We start from the raw sequence: 22,737 nt of genomic DNA, 5'->3' as shown, positions 1-22,737 counted from the left end.
CCCACGAGCTGTAATGAAGTCACCTGTGTTAATACACCTGGCTGGCTGGGCTCAGTGGGGAAGTGGCTTGCAGCTGTTTGCCACTACCACCTCCTCCCACACCCCTTTGACCTGATTTAAAGGCAGAAGATTTGTTCCATGGTAAGGGCTGAAATGCTGGGGTGGCATCTCTCTGATCCTTCTGAACAGCAATGCAACTCACTAAACAGCTACCCGTTTTGGTGTCTTACCTTCTAGAGGTGTCCGGAGACCCTGTGGCATAAAGGATGCCTAGCCTCACTAAAACAGCCTCGACGGGGTGGTGAAGCACGTCCCCAGCTTCACAGCAGGGCACAGACTTAATAGTCTTTAGCTGTCATCACAGCACACTACCTAATGTTATCCAAAACATCCTTTACTGTTTTACGGGAAATGTCACTATGGACCAACTTAACATTGTGACTTATTAAGTAAACAGAAAAGCTGTAGAGTGTCATGGATGGACGTGAGCCCTTCGCAAGCATCAGAGACTCTATGGGTCTCACTTTCTTCTGTAGGGTCATTCTAGGAGTCAGAGAGATAGGAAACCTAACACACAGTGACAACTGCCTGCCGTGAACCCCACTCCCGGAGTCAGCTCCAATGTTCTCAGCTTTCATCTCAAGAACCTACACCAGAGAGCTTTTCCTTCCGAATTCACCAAGTAAAAAAGATCCACCTCAGATCAACGAAATGACCTTTTAAACACTAAAGCAGAAGAAAGTAACTTAAAATTATGACAACATCCAGGTAAAAATTTCAGCTGAAACCTCACCACACACAGACTCAAGAGCATTCTAGAGCTAGAGTTACCGACTTCAACCTGCCCACCTCAGAGACCAGGAGATAGGTCCCTGAGAGGCTGGCTGACCTGCCCACCTCAGAGACCAGGAGATAGGTCCCTGAGAGGCTGGCTGACCTGCCCAGGTCACAGCACAGCTGGAAGAACCAGATGGGCTCCTGAGAGCTGGTGCTGCTGGCTAGGCTTAGAAGTGTTCTCTAATCTTGCTGTATGATTTGGGCCCACTTTGATCTCTACTGAAAAGTTTTAAAGAAAAGGTCTAATTGAACAAACACCATTTCACATTATATGGGACTCATACGGGGATTCAAGTCCACGCTGCACCTGCTTGAACCCTCCAGGCAGTACCTGGGCTGAATGACTGTACTCTCTCATGTCTGACTTCATCTGGCGCAGCGAGCAACCACCCATTGCTGAGACCTCAGGTAGGGACTCACACAAAAAGGCCCTTCAATGCAGCAGCGTGTGCCCTTGTTTTAGTCATGAGTTCACTGTGTAGATGTCACATTAGACCAAATTTTGTTTTAATAACCTTACTGACAAGGTGCATAAGAATTATCTTTACTGATAAATAAGCAACAAGAAACCAGTTTATTTACATAAGGCAGGCTTTCTGAACCTCAGCACTATTGATATTTTGGCTCCAGTAATTCTGTGGCATTAGGGGGTGTCCTGTGTTGTACGATGTTTAGCCACACCCTGGTTTCTAGCCACTAGATGCCAGCAACATCCCTTCCCTGGCTGTGACACCCACAAATGTCTTTAGACATTACTAAATGTCCCCTAGGAGACAAAACTGCCCCCAGTTGACAACCAGATTTAAATACAGTTTTCTAGTAACTGAGAAAAACACACCCCCACTTTGGGTCTTTTTATACCACAGATTATTTGTGTTCAGTAAGACTGCAGTCTGGGGAATATGAACATTTGACCTCAAAATGGAGAAGGTCTGGCAGCCTGGCTGAGACCCAGGCCCGAAGGAAGCCCAAGGTACACACCACACTCTCTCCAGCTAGGCTCATGTTCGGCTGCGCATCACACACTCTGAGCTTCCAAACCTTTATTATTCATTTGTTCACTCAGACAAGTTCTGCAGCAGGAGGCAAATGCACACGTTCAATAAAGGGAGAGCTATGCGCTCTCCTCCGACAGCAGACACTGCCTGCCTGGGCACCACCCACCCACCAGGGCTCTGAGCGGGGGAGGGGCCAGGTCTTGACGATCCCACACTCTGAGCGGGTCTCAGGGAAGCAGCTAAACATTTATGGGGATCCCTGGGGTTCTCCAGGCTGTAAAGACCTCTGTCTCTGAACAAAAGCCTCTTGGGACTACATGCCTCCGTCCCTGGCTGTGGTTTCACTATGGTTGGTCTCCATCAAAACTTGTGTTGAGGCTTGGCTCCCAGTATAACTGCGTTCAGAGGTGCAGGGAGCTTTGAAGGGCATTTGGGTCATGAGGGATCCGCCCTGACGAAGGAATGAATGTGCAGGAGTAAGTGGCCGCGCTCTCAGGACGATGAGCTATCGTGAGAGGTGAGAGCGGCTGCTATGAAGCAAGGTTGCCCCTGTGCTGTGTGTTTTGTACGCCCTGCTCACTGCTCGCCCATTGCACAGGGCCCTCTGCCAGGTGACGCCCTCCACTACATTACAGTGTGGTGCGAGGCTCTTGCCAGATGCAGCTGCCCAATCCTGAACTTCCCAGTTAGATAAAAGCTAAATACACCTTTTCTCATTATAAATTACTCAATCTCAGATATTGTGCTACTAGCAACAGAAAATGGGCTAGAACATCCCTATACTGCCTTAAAAAAAAAACCTGGCTGGACTGCCACAATAGCAGTTTTTAATCAGTCAGTCACACGTCCTGTGACCCAGAGAACATCCACCACCTGCCTTGGTCAGTCAAAGTGGGATGAAGAATGGGCTGGGCTGGCAGAACATGGCCAGGCACCATTCTGAGCTTCTACATACGTTAACTCAATCTTTGCCCCAGTCCTGTGACATAAGAACTATTATTTCTCCCATGTTGCAAAGGGGAAACTGAGGCCCAAAGAGGTATAGTAACTTGCCCAAGGCCACATCCTAGCAGGTGGTAGAGCCGGGATTCAGATCTGAGCTGGTCTTTCTCTGGAGCTCCCCGCCCACCACGCAGGGCTGCCTCTGCTGCGCTCAGAGTTCTGGGGCCAAGCTGGGCATCCAGGTAGAGCTGTTCCACACATCCTGTGTCAACTGTTCCGATCATCAGGTGAAATTCGTTATTTGGGGCATATAAACAGATGGCAGCCCCTGAACCACAGGAGAGGTCGGGCTCTGCTAAACAGGAAGCTAGTCCCCTTGTTCCTGAATGACCACGTCCCAGGATCGGCAGGATTCATGGTAGGTCCTAAACTCCAGGGTCAGGAAAGCTGAGGGCAGCCTGTGTCAGTTGGCACAGTGCCTGGGACACGGAAATCCTCGGCCTTGAGGTCCCGTGTTGTGGGCACAGCACATGCGCTTGCTCTCTCCTAAGCTTGGCCTCATCTTTGGGAAGGGAACAGCAGGGAAGCCACTGGCAAGCGGGGGCCTCACTGCCACACGCCTGTGCACTTCAGCATAGCAGACGCCTTCTCTGCACAGAGGGGCCAGGTAACCAGGAAGGGTCTGGAAAACCAAAGAGCTATGAGCTAATGTGAGAGGTGAGGGCAGGCTGCTCTAAAGCAAGGTCGCCCCTGTACTATGTCTGCTTTGTACGTACCTGAGGTACATCCCCACGGCATAGGCGCACAGGAAGGAGTAGTCCAGGGCCCCAAGCAGCTGCTGATAGTTGTTCTTATCTACACGAATTTGAAAATCAACAGGGAAAGCTCAGTATTGTTTAGTTTATGTTCTAGAGCACGGCTATAAAACACAAAGCATCTGTTCTCTAAATCTGGGTGTACTTAGTGAAATGCGTGGTTTTCCACATAGAAAACAAGGTGGTGCATTTTCCGTTCAGTTTCTCGCAAAGGAAAAGGAAGTCACCGCAGTTTCAGATAATCACTAAATATAATGCAGGCATCATTCAGATGGGATAAAATCCCCATTGTGCATGGTGGCTGCACATTTGATTGATGCCTTTTGTTTTACGTGTCCACTGGCTTTTCTGCAGCACGCCTGCCTAGGCCAGCACCCACACCAGGCCCTCGTGTCTCTCTCTCCTTCCCACCCACAGAACTATGCCCTGCAAGTCTGAAATACAAAATGCAAATGATCTTCAGCACATTTCCCTATTAAGAGAACCTTCTTTCAGGAGGAACAGCTCTGCACACAGGTGCTATGGACACAGTGGCAGTGAAGTCACGTGCTCTTGGGTAGGCGAGAGGGCTGTCATGGCAATGCAGTTTCATCTGGGAACAACATTACTGCTGCTAAAATTATTATTATTATTATTATTTGAGACGGAGTCTCGCTCTGTCGCCCAGGCTGGAGTGCAGTGGCCGGATCTCAGCTCACTGCAAGCTCCGCCTCCCGGGTTTACGCCATTCTCCTGCCTCAGCCTCCCAAGTAGCTGGGACTACAGGCGCCTGCCACCTCGCCCGGCTAGTTTTTTGTATTTTTTAGTAGAGACGGGGTTTCACCGTGTTAGCCAGGATGGTCTCGATCTCCTGACCTCGTGATCCGCCCGTCTCGGCCTCCCAAAGTGCTGGGATTACAGGCTTGAGCCACCGCACCCGGCCTACTGCTGCTAAAATTATTAACAGCGAGGCTGGAAGAACCTTGGAAGGACAGCCACTTCAGCTCCTGGACGGACTGATGATCGACTTACCAAACGGTGCCCAGCCACAGTCGGTCTCATTGTCAGGGAGCTGGCGGGGGGCAACGGACCCAGACTTGCTGCTCTGGCTGCTGAATCTGCTCTCAGCTTCATCCCAAGCAGTGCAATACTTGTGGAGCTCACCCTGGGATGTGATGGGAGGGCAGAAGCAAGGAGAGGACATCCCTTCAGTGAGGCTCAGCATGGGGCACAGAGAGGAACAGTCACCCCTCCTCTCCCAGCAGCCTGCCCAGGGCACTTGCACCCTGCATTCTAACGGAAACACAAGGCGCCGCTGGCGGTGTGTCTGCAGGACCCACAAGAAGGCCTGCTGGTGACGTTTCAGCAGGACTCTTCAGCAACCCCACTCCTGAGCGCACAATGAACATAAGCCATCTTTACATGCCACCGGAAGGCGAGCCTCAGGAGCAGTTTTAGTCCTAAGAGCTCCAAGCTGAAAGCCGACTGCCTGTCATCCTTGACCACCTGTCCACAAGGAAGAAGGGGTATATTTTCCTAGATTCACACAACTGAATGCTACACACCAATGAAAAAGAACAAGTTACAGGTCCAAGCAACAATGAGGATGAACCTCACAAACATAACATGAAGCAGAAGCCATACATGAAAGAGTATGGACTGCAGCATTCCACTCACAGGAAGTCCCAGGACAGACAACGAATCCACGCGGCCAGAGGTGAGAGTCACGGTTACCTAAAGGGGGACAATGCGGGACAGGGGATGGGGAGCTGTCTGAGAGTTAGAAAGGGTCCATCCCTTAACCTAGGGGATAGCTACCCCTATGGGCATGTACAGATCTGCCAAGCTGGACACTGAAGATCTGTACACTTTACTAAGTGTAAACCATACTTCAAGTGAAAAATATCCCTGGGGCAGGGTACCACCAGCCCCCAAACTAGCCACAGAACCAGCAAGCAGGGCCAGGGTTGGAGGCACTTGTCTGGGAGGCAGGAGGAAGGGAAAGCCGTGGCCCTGGGGTTTGGTTATTGGCTGTGTGAACATGTTACTTGCTGCCCCTGCCTCGGTCTCCCCCTCTGCAGACGAGGCTGCTGCCCAGTTACAGAAGTCTCTGGGACCCGTGATGCTGGACTCCAGGCTTTTGCACAGAGCTTAGGACGGCATGGCCCTTGTGAAACAAACCCTGGCGGGAGAAGAAAGCTCATCTGTCAGGAGGCAGGGGGGCCTGAGTGGGCTTTTCCTCAGCGCACTCCTTGGGAAGAGGAACAACACTTCCAAGACAGCGCCACATGTGGCAGGGGCCCGTCTCGTTGTGGGGGAAGCTGAGGAAGACAGAATGTGCTCTGTGATTGCGTGTCCCTCCCTGGTGGCCTCTGTCACTCCCATGCCTCTCTTCTCGGGGGTCTCTGTCGTGATCACCCTGCACTAGTCAAGACTCAAAGGAGCTGGCCCATCAGGCGTGAGTGATGGCGGAAAGTGGGATCCTTGTGGTCAGAGGGGTGTCCCTTAGGGGGACTGAGTGCCCGTTCAGTGCCCATGATACCAGAGGGGTGTCCTCGTGAGCTGGAACCTGAGAGAGGCCAGGGGTCTGGAGGGCAGTGCACAAAGCTGGCTCCAGGTCAGGGCACAGAACGCTGGGGAGGGAGCCACCCCAGTGACCAGGCAGGCAGCAGTCGGAAGTCCTGTCCCCCTCTCTTCAGGAGGGAGTGGTCAACAAGGCTAGCCACCTTCAAAAGGCCAGGGCTTTTGAATCGAGGCTAGACACCCTGATTTATAGCTGGCAGCATGTGGGCCACGTCACTGAGTCCTGGCATGGCACACGGGATGCAGCTGCTCCACCGTCACGTGACTCTGTCGTCATCACTGGGCTGTTCTGCTATAATTAAACACTGTCCCAAAAAAGTAGCCAAGGGCTCTACTTGACAATGCAAAGTCATCATCTGCCCAGCAGCTCCCTTGGCAGAGCTGATCCTCCCTGGAGGCGCCATGCTGACCTCCTGGCATCTCGGGAAGAGTGCTTTCATTTGCTCCCCGACTGCTTGGGGCCCCCTGGCTGCTCCTGCTTGTTTTAAATTCTCCACCCAAGGTGGATGTGAGGGGCTGTGAGTGTGATCGTGAGACCCGGGGCGGGTGCCTGCAGCCCTTCCTCTCTGTATCAAGCTGGTATCTGCGGCCTTTCTCCATTCACCTGCTGCCTTGTTGGACACTTTTCCTCCTCAGTGCCTTCAGAAGTCAGGTGTTTCTGCCCACCTTTCCCTGCTGCCTCTCACGGAAGCCAATCTGGCCACACCCAAAGGCCGAAGCATCGCCACAATTCACCTCTCACGGAAGAAAGCCACGGCTAGGACAGGAGCACAGGACACTCCCCGGCCAAGGAGAACCATGTGCAGGGATAAGCTGAAGTTGCTAACATTAACCTGGCACAGAAGAAAGGAAAAAGAGATTCTGCAGGCCGCTGCTTAAAACAGAATTTTATATCCTTTGTGATTTCATATTTCTGGGAGGAACCACCTGCGGAAAACATATCTGATTAGAAATGCTCTTTTTTCATAAATAAGCAGTAAAGTTTTTCTAGTTTTGTTATATAATGAGTGGGGGCCTCACACCCTGGTTAGGGGTACAGGCTTCAGCAGCAGACAGGCCTGAGCTGGGATCTTGGTGCCTCTCTGTGGCTTCTGACCTTGGTGATGTCACTTACACTCCCTGGTCATCAGTTATGGAGTTGGCATGACAATGTCTGTGTCCCAGGGTTGCTATAAAGATGAACCATAAATGGAGCGCACCTCTCTGGCCCTCCACGCCTGGGAAGGGCTCAGGAGAGGGCTGCTGTGAGTCCGGGTGCCTCTCCGGCCCTTCTCCTTGATGTTGGAAAGGTCACCTCCACCTGCAGCCCGCAGCCCCGTTGGAAGGCTGCTGCCAAAGCAATCGAGATTTCATATCACTCCAGCACAAAGGGTTCTGAGGATATTTACATACCCACAGGTTTTCAACAACGTTGCTATATTTCAGTATTTCTATGAGTTGTACCCCCCAAACCTAGCGTTTGAGGGACAATGCAAACTTAATTAGGTTAAGATGAATTGTTAAGCAAACCCCTTGCCAGGTGAACAAATTCTCACCAAAGTGCTTCAAGGAGGCACCTTCACCTTTGCCCAGCCACACCGTCCCTGCAGAAATACTTGAGGAGGGGGTCAAGTCCTTTGGGAAACGTCTGCTTTCATAAAGGCAGCTTTCTTCACACGTTTTTACACAAGTGCCTTTCAACAAGTTACAAACTCAATCAACCCGCGACATCAGGTAGATATTAAAAACTGATCAGGCAAAAGGCTCTGCGGCAACTGAACTCCACACTTACGATACGTGAGGCGGACAGGCTGAGTGGGCCCTGTGAACACGTGGGCGTCGCAGCTGCTAAAGCGTCCATGCAACACACAGAACAGCAACAAAAATAAACAGCAGACGCCATCGCGGGTGGAGGGTGGGGGTGGGAGAAGAAAGGTGCCAATCTTCTGGAAGAACACAGGGAACCGCCAGGAGTCACGGCGCTACAAGTGTGCGGGGAAGGCGGCAGGGCCGGGAGTCACAGCGCCACGAGTGTGCGGGGAAGGTGGCAGGGCCGGGAGCTGGCAACGTCTTCTGTCTACTGACTCCCTGGCCACCTCAGCCCTCCCCACCCCTCCCACTGGCAGCGAGAGGAAATCCCGTCCAGGGAGCAGCAGGCAGCTGCAGCGGGAATTTCATGGCACTAGAAAAGACTGGACTCCTCGTCCTGCACCTGCAGAGACCCACGCGGTCATTTAGGCACAAACAGTCACTGCGTTAGCCTGCATTCTACCAAGGCTCCATTCTTTCCATGCTGAATTTGAGCACTTTGCAGAGAGAAACCACTCATTCCCGCCCTGGGTTCTCAGCCCCACCGTTGCCTAAGGCTACAGCCACAGGACACATTCTCTGCAGGAGGTACGTGGCCTCCAATAGAGGAGATTACCCGGTGGTCTGGAGGGTGCAGGAGACACTGAAAGGCAACAACAGTGAGAGGACAGGACAAGAGCGGGGGATTCGGGCCTCACTGAATCCCCCTGGAGGATGGGGTTAGGCCAGTTTCACTCCACTTTTAGCCAACACAGAGGGTGTGTGTGTGCGTGTGTGTATACATATCATCTGCATTTGATGATCTGTCTAGTCAACTTTATGTGGCTCGTTAGGCTGTGTGGGTGCACTGATTCTAACTAGTCCTTCACATTCCTTTTATAAGGCTACAAGAATTCTCCAAAGCATTATCTAAGTCCTGGAAGAGCAATTAAAGTTTTGGTACCAAAAGTAGGAGCGACCCGACAGCTTCTCCCCCACGGACGACAGCACCTGCCCACGGCCAGCCTCCTGCGATGAGTCACAGTGGCCACGTGAAATGCATTATACACACTCAGACACAGGCACGCAAACGCTCCACTCATGAAGGATACAGAAATAGATGGAGGAGCTTCTTGGTCATTGTTTACTTCTCAAAAATGGAATCATTCTATACATCCTTATGCACATGTTAACTTCTTACTCAAAACGCCTCCTGGAAATGTTTCTGAGTCAACTGGTTTGCCTCTGATAAGTTCCTTTAGGGGCCTGCACCTTTCACAATATGGACTTGTCACCATTTATTCAAACTTTTACCTGCTTATTGGGCTCCCTCGATACCCAGCATTGGTTTTTCCCTTTTTCCTTTTTTTGGTCACTACAAACAAAGCTGCCATAAAGACGCTTACGAAGACATTCCCAAGTAAGGTGCTTTTATTTTTAGGGTGAAATTTCCAGAAGCATGTCTGAAGGCTGTAGTATTTTTTATTTCACTGGGTGTCACCAAAAGGTGCTAACACTTGACATCCCATCAAGAAAGCATGAAAAGTCCTCTCCCCTCACGGCCAGTGAACAGGGCTTACTGCTCTGGGCAATGCTGTGCCAGCCATTGAGCACACTGTTGCCTTAATCGGCATTTGGAATACCAGCAGACCTGAACACCATTCACACATTTCCTGACAATCTGAATTCCATGTCTGTGAACTGCCTGTTCATCCCCCTTGCCCGTTGTTTCCTTGGGTTTCCTAACTTCACACTTACTCCTACGATAAACGTAATTTTTTTCTTGGATTTTTACTTTTTGTGTTTTACATTCATATCTTTAATCCATTTGTTTTTATTTTATTTTTTTGAGATGGAGTCTCACTCATGTCGCCCAGGCTGGAGTGCAGTGGTGTGGTCTCAGCTCACTGCAACCTTCACCTCCGGGGTTCAAGCGATTCTCCTGCCTCAGCCTCCCCAGTGACTGGGATTACAGGCGCCCGTCACCATGCCCGGTTAATTTGTTTTTGTAGTTTTAGGAGAGACAGGGTTTCACTCTGTTGGCCAGGCTGGTCTTGAACTCCTAACCTCAGGTGATCCACCCACTTCGGCCTCCCAAAGTGCTGAGATTACAGGTGTGAGCCACCGCGCCCGGCCAGTTTTCTCCTTTTAAGTCCTGTGTGTCCAGAGAGGGGTGGGCACACTCACATTCAAATGTTGCCATCCCCCTGGCTCCAGGGACCCCTGCAGTTTAGGCTTCTCTGGGAAGCCTCTGCTTCCAGGTTTCTGCTCTGGCCCAGCCCAGGGGAAAAGAGCTCCCACTAAGATCTCTGCTGGGAGAGTGTAGAACCACCTGTCTACCAGCTTGGGCAGATGCTTGCCTTGAGTCCTGAGGCTGGGCCACAGCTGGAGCAGCAGGTAGAAGGGACAGGGTTGCACTTATAACATCACTATCCTCCCAGCCCTGGTTTTATCATCATCATCGAGAAAAATACAATTCATCAGCAGTGATCAGAGGAAATCTAAACATTCCAGACTAACTTAAATGTGACCTGCTGTGCCATGTCATTCTTTTCTAATTCACAGCTCCTGGTTCGATTTCAGGTAAGCAAATGTATTTTGCTTTTGTTTTGCTTGCAATGTTCTAGGAAACGTGGCTATAAATAATCACTCAACTGTTTTGTGGGTCAACAGAATCACTGCTACTTTCCGTTTCATTGACGCCATTCATATCATGAGCTCAAGCACATGGGTGTTTCTTTTTTTTTTTTTTGAGACGGAGTCTCGCTCTGTTGCCCAGGCTGGAGTGCAGTGGCCGGATCTCAGCTCACTGCAAGCTCCGCCTCCCGGGTTTACGCCATTCTCTCGCCTCAGCCTCCCGAGTAGCTGGGACTACAGGCGCCCGCCATCTCGCCCGGCTAATTTTTTGTATATTTTAGTAGAGACGGGGTTTCACCGTGTTAGCCAGGATGGTCTCGATCTCCTGACCTCGTGATCCGCCCGTCTCGGCCTCCCAAAGTGCTGGGATTACAGGCTTGAGCCACCGCGCCCGGCCGCACATGGGTGTTTCATAAGGCACTGCAAAGTTCAGTTTTGATGTGGTGTGATGTTCTGATCTATCTTCAAAGGTGAAGAAACCCATGGGATTCAGCGTCAAGCCAATCCATGCCCAGGCACATCACAGCTGCTAGTTCGGGAAATCTGTGCGTTTAGGAGGCTGAGTGTGATGCTGGGAGTGTACTCAGGTAATTACACCTGGACAGACCCTGAGGCACAGAGAAGAAGAGCGGGGGCCCTGGAGGCAGCCTGACCCACAGGGAATTCTCCAGTGCATAGCAGCCCCGCCTGGGGGAACGAGGCCCTGAGCCTCAGTTTCCTCACAGGGGCACTCACAGGGTTGCTGTGAAGGTCACGGGGTAATGTGTGTGGCACTTTGTCATACCCCGAGGCTCTGTAAGCGGCAGTTATTTATATTGTTACTTATGACACTGAACTAAGAGCTGACCCTGACGCTGCCTCCTCAGAAGCCCTAAGCCCTGAGTGGCCTGGACAGCGCCACACACAAGAGTTGGGGCAGGGGCTTTAAGATGGACCAGGGAAGCCGGGAGAGGGACCGGGACAGGGCTCCCACTTGTTCCTGACTCACAGGGGCCCTCGTGGTCATCAGGTGGACCCCAACAGCTTTGACCGCTGACAAAGATCCCCCCAAGGGCCAGCCCATTTTACGCGCTACATCTGCCCCAGCAGCCTGTCACGTGGTGGCCTCATGGGGACGCCCACCCCTGCACATAGTACTCAAGGCAGCTCTCCCACCTGCAAAGCTGTTTTTCTTCCCCTACAATCCACACCCAACCTTTCCAGGTCAATCCTGAAACCCCACGCAGGCTCCCCGACTACACCAGATCCTTCAACTCCAATGCGCTCACCAAGTCTCTTCAATAGGTACTTCCATCTTTATAATTCACCATTTTCTTGAGCTGTTTGTGTATTTCTCTAACCAGAAAGACAAGAAGTAGGAGTATTCAGATTTATAGTGACTGGTTATCGGTACTGATTTGAGAGTCTCTTGTCAAGCAGATGAGTGTTTCTTAAGTCCCACCACCTCTTTTCATATTCTTCTCTTAAAAACCACATTTTTTAAGGTCCGCACATGTTTCCAGAGTCAACAACTTGAAAGGCATGGAAGTTTCTTGCTTACCAGGGCCCAAGGGGGAATTTTAGAATCTTCTGGGTAAATGAATGTTTAACATCCCCTGAAAGCTGCTGGAGAGTGGGAAACCTAGGACTGTCACAAAAGAACCGGCCTCTGCGCTGCCTCTGCCGACAGGGGCTGCGGAGGGCAGCCACCCAGGGCTCAGCCACTGGCAGGAGTGGAGGAAGCACAGCTCCAAAGGTCACAGAATTGCAGTCCTGCATCTGGGTCCCTGCCAACTCCTGGAGAGTGAGCGAGGGGCCGTCGGGCTGTGAATGCACTATCTCTGGCAGTGGATGATTTCCTCATTCCTTCTACCATAGAGACTCAAAAGCCTCTCAGGCCCCTGATGGTCTACAGGCAGGGTGACGTAAGCCCAACGAGGGTAAGAAAATTATTCCTGCGTTTCTCCAGGTTATAACTGGTGTTTATGTAGTCTGGTCTGCTTTAATCTTCTTTTCTCGAAGTCTAGTGGAACACCTGTTTAACAACTTCCTGCCCACCCATCACTCAGACAAAAACGCAGCGTTCCAAGAACAACGGAGAGCCACCTCTGCGGCCAGACCTGGGGTCAGATCAAAACAAAAATGCAGCATTCCAAGAACAATGGAGAGCCAGCTCTGCGGCCAGACCCAGGGTCAGATCAAAACAACAACACAGAGTTCCAAGAACAACGGAGAGCCACCTCCGCGGCCAGACCTGCGGTCGGATCGCACAAAGAGCTGGAATTTGGGGAACCACTTAAGGTTGGATACATTTGGAAGGAACAGTCACACAAGATAAATATTTAGCTAAGCTTTCAGATTCTGGAACTGTCAACTAATATAACTAAAAGTCCTACTACCTCTGAAAGTATAAATCCGAAAAGCATTTTTAAAATGTCAATTTTAGAAAAGGGAAACTGCAAAGCCAAAGCAGCAGAAGAACTTGTTTCTAAATCATCTGTTTTCCCGCATATCTGCTGCCATCCCCACCCTCTGCCCCACACGCCCTTCAAGTGACCAACTCCTTACAGAGACGACAGGCAGTGCTTTCATGATTCTTACCTTAACGATGCTGATAGGCTTTCGAGATAAGTGAAAACTTGCATACAGCAGAAATGTCAAAATAAAAATGAAGGCTCTGTACCTGAAACACAAAACAGTGGGAGAGGATGATATGAAATAACAGAAGTTATGTTAGGAATACATGTCACTGTGTTCTGAAATGTTCTTATGCTATGTATTATTCATTCAGTTCTACAGCAACTATCAATATTACTTATGTCACTATAATATTGGAACATTCAAAAATATTGCCACTTTTGCTTTGTCCACATGGAAACTAAACACTGTAAGAGACAGGAAAAACCAGACTGCTTTTCCTACCCTCATGCACAACACACCACATACCATACTTCTCACACTATATGTGTAGGGGTTTGCCCCATATACCAAGCAATTCTCCAGCTGACACTAGGTGTCCTCTAAGTGAGTTCAATTCTGACGCTGTCCTTCAGGAGTCAGCATCAGCCCCCACAGGGCGGGGCTCCGGCCGAGGCTGCCCCGCCTCACATGCCAATGGCAAGCCCCAGGTTGTGGCCTGCTCGTCCGACCAACTGGCTCTCAGCGTGGTTCCCAAGAACCTCTCCTCAGGTTTGATTAATTTGCCACAGCAGCTCACAGAACTCAGGGAGACACATTTACTGGTTTATTATAAAGGATGTTACAAAGAATACACACAGATGAAGAGATGCACAGGGCGAGGTATGGGGCAGGGAGCTCGGAGCAGGTGTGCCCTCCCCAGGGCCCCACCCTCCAGGAACCTCCCTGTGCTTGGCAGCCTGCAAGCCCCCCACACCCTGTCCTTTAGGGAGTCTGTAGAGGCCTCAGTACACAGGCACGATCCAGCAGATCACCGGCCACCGGTGATCCTCTCCACCTCTGCGGATCCCTCCCCTCCCCAGAGGTCCACGGGTGGAGTTCCAACCTCTAATCACGTGATCGGTTGCCCTGGCAACCCGTCCCCCAAGAGGCGGTCCTGGAGCCCCAGCGGCAGTCACCTCATTGGCAAACAAAAAGATACTCAGCACTAAAGGTTGCAGGAGCTGTGTGCTAGGAGCCAGGGCCAGAGACCAAACGCATGTTTCTTATTACGTCACAACATCAAAAACATTCATTTATTTAAAAAAACCATAACCAAAGGGAAACCTGGGACTCGAGATGCACACTTGAGTTTAGAAAGCAATAACAAGGACGATAAAATGTTTAGTTTACAACAAAACTAACTACAAGTTTCTTGCGTAGCCTGCTATCCTGGGTAATTAAGATCATATTTATTTTTGGCTCTTTGGTTTCTATGCAACTTTTCAGAAGCACACAAGCAAGGCAGACATATAAATATTTCACAGCCCTCAAAGAGAAAAAGTCAGTGACGCTGGCAGGCTCTCAATAGGCCAATGACAGAAACACTGGCACAAAGCCCCTCACTCAGTTTGGCTGGGAGAAAAGCAGCCAAAAGAGTAAGCATGAGTGTGAGGAAGAAAGAAGAAAAGAAGGTGTCTTAGAGAGAAGATAAAGGGCAACTCCAGTCTAAGAGTCTCAACCACCGCGTAGAAAAATACTTTTTAGGGAACAAAATGTGTTGGCAGAAAGAAGTATTTGACAGGAGCTGAAGGCAAGTGGCAGCTCTTCTGTGTCCTAGGCACACCTCCCTACCCTGGAGAACCTGTCCTGTTTGTGGCCTGGGAAGACCAGTGACTTCAAATGGTGCCACCAACAACCTGAATCAATAATTACCTAAGGCGGCGTCCTACACAGGACAAAGAAAGGCAGCGTTTCCGGGAGGCCGTGGGATAAGGGGTCACTTCTCCCAGCTGCGCATCTACATTTTTAATGTTGTGATTTACTCCGAGGGAAGCTTTCCACGAGTAACTAAAATCCTAGGATCCCAGAGCTGCCTTCTTCTCTGGTCACCAGCTAAAGTAGAGTTCAAATAGATACTTCCAGATTTTTCTTTAAAAAAAAAAAAAAAAAGACCATATTTCAGGTGGGAAAGAAAGGTTGGTGGCTCCATGGGACTCAAAACCACAACCTTTGGAATGCCTGTGCCTTAGGGGAAGGAATCGAACCAAACCAAACTAACTTGCAGAATACCTGCTGACTGAAGACAGAAATTCCCCGGCACTCTCTTCTTCACCAGGGAACCATCTTCCAATGGCCTTTCTTCAATTCTTCCTCTCCAAGCCCATGGCAAGGGCCAAATGGGAAAAAAGTGAAACTCTAAAAGATGAGCATATCATTTATCCCAAAGCCCAAAGAACAAAGGCTACGTGGACACACTGGATTTGCTCCAGAAGCCCAGGCCTCTGTCCTCGTGTTTCTGAAAACCATCCTTTCTGACAAGGAAAGAAAGTCTCAGCGCTTTGGATGAAGCTCTCTGTTCGGCCACTGCTGCATCTCACGCCTCCAACTGCTGGTGCAGGAAGATTCCAGGCCACTGGGCTTCACTGGCCCTCAATGCTCACTTGTCCAGCCCATAGCCTGACAAACTGGTCACTTCCACCCCACCTGCTTCAGCTGACTAGGGCAAGTAAGGCTGATGGGTGACCCTGATCAGCCCTCATTGGAGTATAGGGTTTCCTTCTCCAATGTCCTCAAAACGTGTGAACAAAGTTCTCAGGCCAAGTTCCCTCCAGCACCTCCCCAGTCAGTCTCAGACAAGTCCATGGAGCATCTCTCCTGCGCCCTTGAGGATTCTCCATCCACAGTGCCAGTTCTATGGGTGTTATCACCCAGCTAGGAAGGATTTTGAGAAGAGCAGTTCTGCCCTATGGGCTGTGGGTTCACATCTCCACTCATCACCCAGACAGCTCAGAAGGAAGGCTGTCTCCCTTTGTTGGGCTGAGGTCTGAAGAGTGCTGGGGCCCCGACACACACCGCACTCCTGATGGTCAGGGCTGCTTGGGTGATCAGACCCTGGGGATGCGCTCTGGGCCCCTGCTTTCCTCTGAGGGATGACTCCCAGCTGGTGCTCACAGCACACACCCAGAGATGCCCTGAGAACACTGAGGAGCACACAGGTGGTGGCACATGCCTCTGGAACCTTCAGTTCAACCTTGTGTGGAGGGAGATGCCTTAATGAGCGAGCCCCTTTGGGAAGAGTCACTGCCACAGTGTAGCCGGCCTGAGAAGCCGTCCTATAGAATTGGGTAAAGGGTCCATTTACACAGGAAACTGGGATGTTCCTAAAGACTGAAGAGGAAAACCCTATATTTATTTAGCTGATGTCAGGCCAACTCTGCTTCTATTTGCAAATTCGTCTTTCCTCCCTCATTTTCCTCACCTTCTGTACTTAGGACTTGGGGCTTGGGGATGGGGAGGAAGTGGCTAGAGGCTGGACTTTCCTCTTTGAAAGGTCTGACTTCAGCTCCCATGGCCACTGCTACACCGTGGCAGCCACACTCGGGCCGCTGCCTTGCTGGTGGTCACCCTGGCACGCCTGGCCTCTGGGTAGCCAGACGCTTCACTCTGCAGCATGGATGGACTCAAACCCCCAGAAGCCAAATAGCCCTCCAGAAGTCCTTTCTTATTTTGTAATTCTATCTACATTTTCTTTATCGTTTATAAAGCAGATGTTTTGGATGATATTTGTTCCCTTTTATTCATTTTGTACTGGGTTGAGTATCGTCCCCCATAATTTCATGTCCACCCAAAACCTCAGAATGTGACCTTACTTGGAAATAGGGTCATGTAGACATGATTAGCTAAGGTGAGGGCATATTAGATAGAGTGAGCCCTAATTCCAGTGACTGGTGTCCACACCAGAAGGCCACGCAAAGACTCAGAGATGGACAGAAAGGGAGGCCATGTGGCCACGCAGGCAGAGACTGGCACGATGCAGCCACCAGCCAAGGACTGTGGCAGCAGCAGGAGCTGGAAGAGGCAAGGAAGGGTCTGTCCCGGGAGCCCGCAGAGGAAGGGTGGCCCTGCTGACACTTTGACTTTGGACTTCTGACCTCCAGGGATGTGAGAGGGTAAATTCCTCTTGTTTCAAGACACCCAGCTTGTGGTACCTTGTTAAAGCCGCCCCAGGAGGCTAATATAATCCTTTCATTTTTGTTTTGTGTTGCGTTTAGACTTATGAATATAAAACAAATACAATAGAAAAATTGATCTAATCGATCTGCTCCTCAGTGTTCGGCTTACTTTTTGCAGTTATGACTACTTATAGCATGCCTGGCTTCCACCAATACAAAAAATCCCACGTTTCTAGCAAGAAAGCAGGTCTCAGCAACGACAGCACCAGATGGGGGTGCCCCTCTGAGCCTCCTCAGAGATGTTTCGAAGACCACGTGTTCTCAGGTGAACGGCAGCCTGCTTAGGGTGACAGGCTTCCTGTAAAATATCTGTCTCCTTGTTTGAGTTGCTATTACCTCAATCATATGCAAATAAGGAATAAAGAAACGCTTTTGAGAATTACTGAGTGATATGATTGGGTGCAGAAATTAGTCCAAAGACATCCTCACTTCAGAAACAAGGAAACCAGACAGAGAAGTGATGCCATGTCCTGTTCAGAGTATCCTATCAGGAGGCGCAGGACGGCAGTGACACTGACGTTGGTCCTTGGTTAAAGTGCTGTCTGCCTCATTGTTCCTCAGTGAAACCACTACATTTCCCTCTGAGTAATGAATATGGAATTTCTGGAAACCTGCTCTGAGATGATGTAGATATCCTGTTCCTCAAGCTGCCGCCTCACGGAGGGCATCCACTGGCGTTCTGTGCCTGCGCTGGGTACCCTGCAGTGGCTCCACATCCCCACTCCACCTAGCAGCCAGTGCCCACTGTACAGAGAGCGTGCATTTCTCCTACTTACTCAGTTACATCAGTAGGACTCGTCAGAGTCTTATGCTATTCAATGGGCTATCATTCACGATGAGTCTCATTTATTGTAAATCTCAGATTGTCCTAGATTTGACAAGTCAGAGTACCTTTGTAAGCACTTCCTTATTTTCTGGTACAAGATGTTCCGGGCTCATCTTTTCCTTGCCCTGCCCCAGTCCTGGCATTGGCCAGGTCTCCAAGGACTCCTGACTCCTTTTAGTGGGAGATGCCATGCAGAAACCAAGATCCCAGACCAAAGTGTGTTCACTTTAGTGCTATTAATGTTCCCAGGACCTCCCAGCAGGGTGCATTTTACACACACATGTGCGTGCGCACACGCACACCCACACATACATACACACACACACGCACACACACACCCTTCTCTATTTCTATATCGACCGTCACCAGTTTATCCGGAGACCTTTCATTCCAATCCAGCCCCACTCAGTTCCTTCCAGTTCCCCTCCCTCTTCCCATGTCTGTAACTCCTTCTCCAGTAAAGAGAAAGCTGCCTCATTTCTATGGGATTTCTGTAAAAAAACGCATCATCTGAATCTAATCATGAGGATGAGGAAATAACAAAGTCAAAATGTGGCACATTCTATAAAATAAGTGGCTTGAACTCTTGAAACATAACAAGGCCATTGTCTCAGAAGAAGGAGGAAAAAAAGTCAAGGTCAGAAAAGACGAAAACAGGCCGAGGAGCAGTGCTAGATGAAGAGACTAGACCCACAGGAGAATTAAATGCAATGTATGAACCTGACTAGATCCTGAACAGAAGAAGAAATGCTATCACCAATATTTGACGATATTTGATATCGTTTTTAACATGGACCGTGGATTAGATAACAGCATCTTATTAGTGTTACATTTCCTGATTTTGATCTTTTTGCTGTGGTTTTGTGGTTTTATAAGAGAATGTCCTATTTATAGGAAGTACACACGGAAGTATTTACAAATAAAAGGGTATGATGTCTGCAACTTACTCTCAAGTGGTTCAGAAAAGTGTGTGTGTACAAACATATATCTACACACATGCACACACACACACACACACACACACACTGTGGAGGGGCAGGGAGAGAAGCAGATGAGGCTAAATGTTAATCTTTGACATACAGCGGTTCTACAGGAACTTCTTACAGATGTTAGTAAGCAAGTTAAGTGAGTTTGAAATTATATCAAAATAAACTTACAAAATCAAGAAGCTAAACACTCACTAAATAAAACCAAATGGTTCAGGCACTTGTGGCTAGACTCACAGCAGACACGAAATGAGTCAAGAAGAGAAGCAATCTGGTTGAAGAACACAGATGCCCTCAAGTCAAACCTGAGACACCCTGTGGATGCTCCACCAACCAGCAGGGCTGAGAAGCTGCGCAGGGCTGGGGGCCACCAGGAGGTTGGTGCGGAGGAGATGAATGGGCCCAGAATCCGCCGCTGTGGCATCAAAATCACTTGGAGCAGAAGGTATTTGCGTTCCTGAATTCTCTTAGCTACTGAAAAGCAGAGTTCCCCAAAAGAATTCAAAAGAATCCACCTGCTATAAATCCTGTCCCAAGAAGCAGCCAGGGAAGCTGGACTCTTACCACTGGAGATGAGAAGCCTCCATACTGCACTGAAACAGGAATGGTCACAAAACGATCACATCGCCCATCTGTTCTCTTGAGGGCCCACTTGTCTTTCCAAAAAGCCATTTGTTTGCCCACAAGTGCCCTTCTCCCGCTCCCGTTCCCCTGTAAAGGACGGCGCACAAGCCCAGAATTCTAAATGCCCCTTTGAGGGACACTTCTCTATGACTTCTCGTACATAAGTGGTGAAATCTGTCTTTTCTCTTGCTAGTCTGTCTTTTGTCAGTTTAATTCCCAGTTCCCCCAAAACAGAACCTACGAGGGGAGAAGCAAAGTTTTTCCTCTCCTAGAAGAGATCAGCAGGACAAGTTAGAGGCCAGGGAGCCCAGCTTCAGACTCTGGGCTTGTCAACTGTTTCCTTCAAGGAGAATGGAATTAATGAGGCCACCTAAGAGGAGGATTCTCACAATACACAAGGGGAGGTGCTCTCTGAACAGAAAGTGGCATTCTGAGCTGCACCAGAACATTTCATTTTCTCTCTGAAAGGTCTCCCCAGCGAGGCCACTCATCTGAGCTCACAGTTACGTAACTTACATATAAGTTATGTGCTTATTTCACCACAGTCGTTTGCTAACCCTGCTGGTAGTCTGTGGTCACTTTTCTGTAGGGACCATGATTCTTCCAGAAACCACTGGAGACCACGTGGAAGCCCAAACACTATCTGACAATGCCAGTACCAAGGACAAAGGACACCTCAGCGCTGTTCTGGGTCACGGCCTCCACTGCCAGCAAGTAATTCAACGGTTATGGGCGAGGTCAGTGATTCAAGTTTTGTGTTTTATAATGAAACTGTGGCAACACAACTACCTGCACAGTAGCCCTCACCTATACACAGCTCCATGGCAAGGGCCTGCCCCGCCAGGACTCACCACTGATCCCTGGAGAACGAGATGATGAAGCGAATGCCAGCGGGGAGTTGAGCCATTTACGTCGCCACTGACCACACAGCCTCAGTCGCAGAACAAGATGCTTCATAAATGGGTCATTAATCCCGGCTCCAGGTTCCCTCTCTGCTGCCCCTGCTGCTCCCACAGGCTGGAAAGCGTGGAAAGAAGGTGTCCTGCTGGGTCTTGTCCCCTTCCTTCTGGCAGTGGCTCTGCTCTCTACGAGGAGGAGGAGAGGCATTCAGAGTCCAGTGTCCTGACATTCACACATTCAGCATTACTGGCAGAAGTAACCACACACATGTACAGTAGCAGTACCCAGTCCTGATCAAAGCTGGACGTCTGATACAAGCAGGGGTCCCCACCACGAGTGTTACTAGGAAGAGGTGGAGTGAGGTGGAGTATCTGCCCTCAAGGCGGTTTGTTCTGAGAACCCTGAAATGAATTTCAAATAACGTTCTGATGGTGGATAAAAAGGAACCAAGGAACTCATCTCTATCTGGGAGGCATCTAGAGATCAACCCATTCACAAAACCAAATATGTGTCCAGCAGCCACACTATGTGCCCAGATACCAGGGCATGCCAGGGCACTGGACTGGCTCAGTTCTACCCCTGTGGGCCAGGTCACCTTTGAACCATAGTGACAGAGAAACGTCGGCCTAGACAAGACAGCAGATCAAACCAATTATTTAATTGTGACTTTGCCATTTGAATCCAAAGGAGGAATGAATTTGCCTCTGTCTGCCTCTTCATTTTTCATCTTCTGTGGTCACCTCAGAGGTCACAGAAAATGACCTGATTATGAACTCAGGGCTGAAGGCAGAGCAATATAGGAAGGAATGGGGAGGGAGGCCTGAGAACTGAGAGGGGGCCCAGCACAGCAGGCAGGCCTGGTCTCCCATGCCAACATCAAACTCATGACATTCCTGAGTCACTGCATCCTCCAAAGCCAATCAGTTCCCCACATTCACTTTTGCCTCCCTCGAGAGTGAGCTTCCAAAAACGCACATTCTCCAAGGATTTTCCCTTATACTACCTTTTACAAAAAGATTCAAAATCCCTGCTGAGCTTTCGTCCCAGGAGCCGCCCCTCATCTCTTCTATCTGCTCCAGTCAGAACTACACCTTTCTCCTAGGTAAGTCCTCCAGGGCCTGAACAGGTGGGATTCACCCCACTTCAATACCTCCTGTTCCAAGGCTGACCCTGGGCTGTGTAAGCTGAGGCAAGTCACTTAACTTTTCTGCTCCCTCTCCTTCCAGGCTAAACAATGGGGATGACGGCATCTATGTTGTTATAAACACGCAATGAGATAACCTCTGGGAAGCACTTGAGAAGTGGCCCGGTATGTAGTAAATGCCCAACAAACACTAGCTGATATCCTCACTGTAAATTCAAAAGAGGAAGGCCCAGGACTGCAGGGCAAGGCCCTACTTCCATCTCCTTGTCCAGAACCCAGAGACCACGTGCTCAAGAAACTCATGTTGAATGAACAGCCACAAAGACTTCAAAACTACGTCTGCTCAAACCTCTAGATTTAAGCAATCTTTTGCTTCAAATGGGTGGGCTCCAGTCTGGGTCTGGATCTACTCTGGGAAATGACTTTGTGATGACAGCTTCAGAGTAAAGAATTGGGTTCACCAGTGTCTGGAAACAGATGGTCAGAAGCAAACACCTTCCCCTCAAGTGCCGCTTCTCCACGTCCAGCATGTCTGGAAACATTCCATTGCCATCTACGAAATAAATAAAAAACCTCCAACTCTGATAACACCTGTGACAACAACATCAAAGGCCCAGAAAGCACTGACAAGTCAAGAGGGGAAAAAAAACCTCTTTGATTACTTTTTAAAACAAGGATGAATTCTTTTCCCTGTAAAATGGGTGAAAGAAGAGTGCTATAAATTCTCATAGTGAGTGCAGTTAAGACGTGCAAAGACAGTGATTTTACATTTGGGATGTTAAAGAGCTCAACTAATGAGGCCCTTCCTCCCTAACCTGTGCAGCACCACAGAAAACCACTTCATTTCCAGTGGGTCAAGACCTCTGGAAGCACGAACCATGACTGACACGCTCTCATTTGAGCCCCGTGACCACCCTGAAGAGGCAGGGCGTTCGTTTCACAAGGGAGAAAAATGAGGCTGGGCGGCTCGCCTGGGTCAGCTGGATAAGTGGGGCAGATTCCAGTTTGTCCTGTTTCTCTGAGCCACCTCCTCCCTCCAGCCACTCTTCCTCCTGCCCATCCCCTGCAGAGAAAGGGCAGCAGAATGG

The 22,737-nt window shown here is 49.7% G+C and overlaps 1 protein-coding gene across 14 annotated transcripts in view; it reads right to left on the bottom strand.

Annotated features, from left to right (window-relative positions):
- Positions 1–22,737, bottom strand: part of SLC37A1 (solute carrier family 37 member 1) — an 83,059-nt gene that overhangs the window by 42,013 nt on the left and 18,309 nt on the right. For 5 of the 14 annotated variants that reach the window (XR_004442196.1, XM_033232575.1, XM_033232576.1 and 2 more), the window contains exons 2-7: positions 20,457–20,690; positions 19,287–19,455; positions 13,139–13,220; positions 5,249–5,305; positions 4,604–4,736; positions 3,554–3,632 (exon numbers count right to left, since the gene is read on the bottom strand). Coding sequence is in view for 13 of the 14 variants with exons in the window: in XM_033232576.1 (XP_033088467.1) it covers positions 3,554–3,632; positions 4,604–4,736; positions 5,249–5,305; positions 13,139–13,220; positions 19,287–19,455; positions 20,457–20,690 (754 nt within the window). In the remaining variant the exon portion in view is untranslated. The remainder of the gene's footprint in view (positions 1–3,553; positions 3,633–4,603; positions 4,737–5,248; positions 5,306–13,138; positions 13,221–19,286; positions 19,456–20,456; positions 20,691–22,737) is intronic. The other 9 variants (XM_033232584.1, XM_033232579.1, XM_033232580.1 and 6 more) reach the window with 4 other exon arrangements.

The sequence above is a fragment of the Trachypithecus francoisi genome, unplaced genomic scaffold (assembly GCF_009764315.1).
Source record: "Trachypithecus francoisi isolate TF-2019V2 unplaced genomic scaffold, Tfra_2.0 Lachesis_group14, whole genome shotgun sequence".
In the NCBI taxonomy this organism is placed as follows: domain Eukaryota; kingdom Metazoa; phylum Chordata; class Mammalia; order Primates; family Cercopithecidae; genus Trachypithecus; species Trachypithecus francoisi.
The sequence above is the reverse complement of the archived record's forward strand: the minus strand, read 5'-3'. Positions and strand labels throughout refer to the sequence as shown.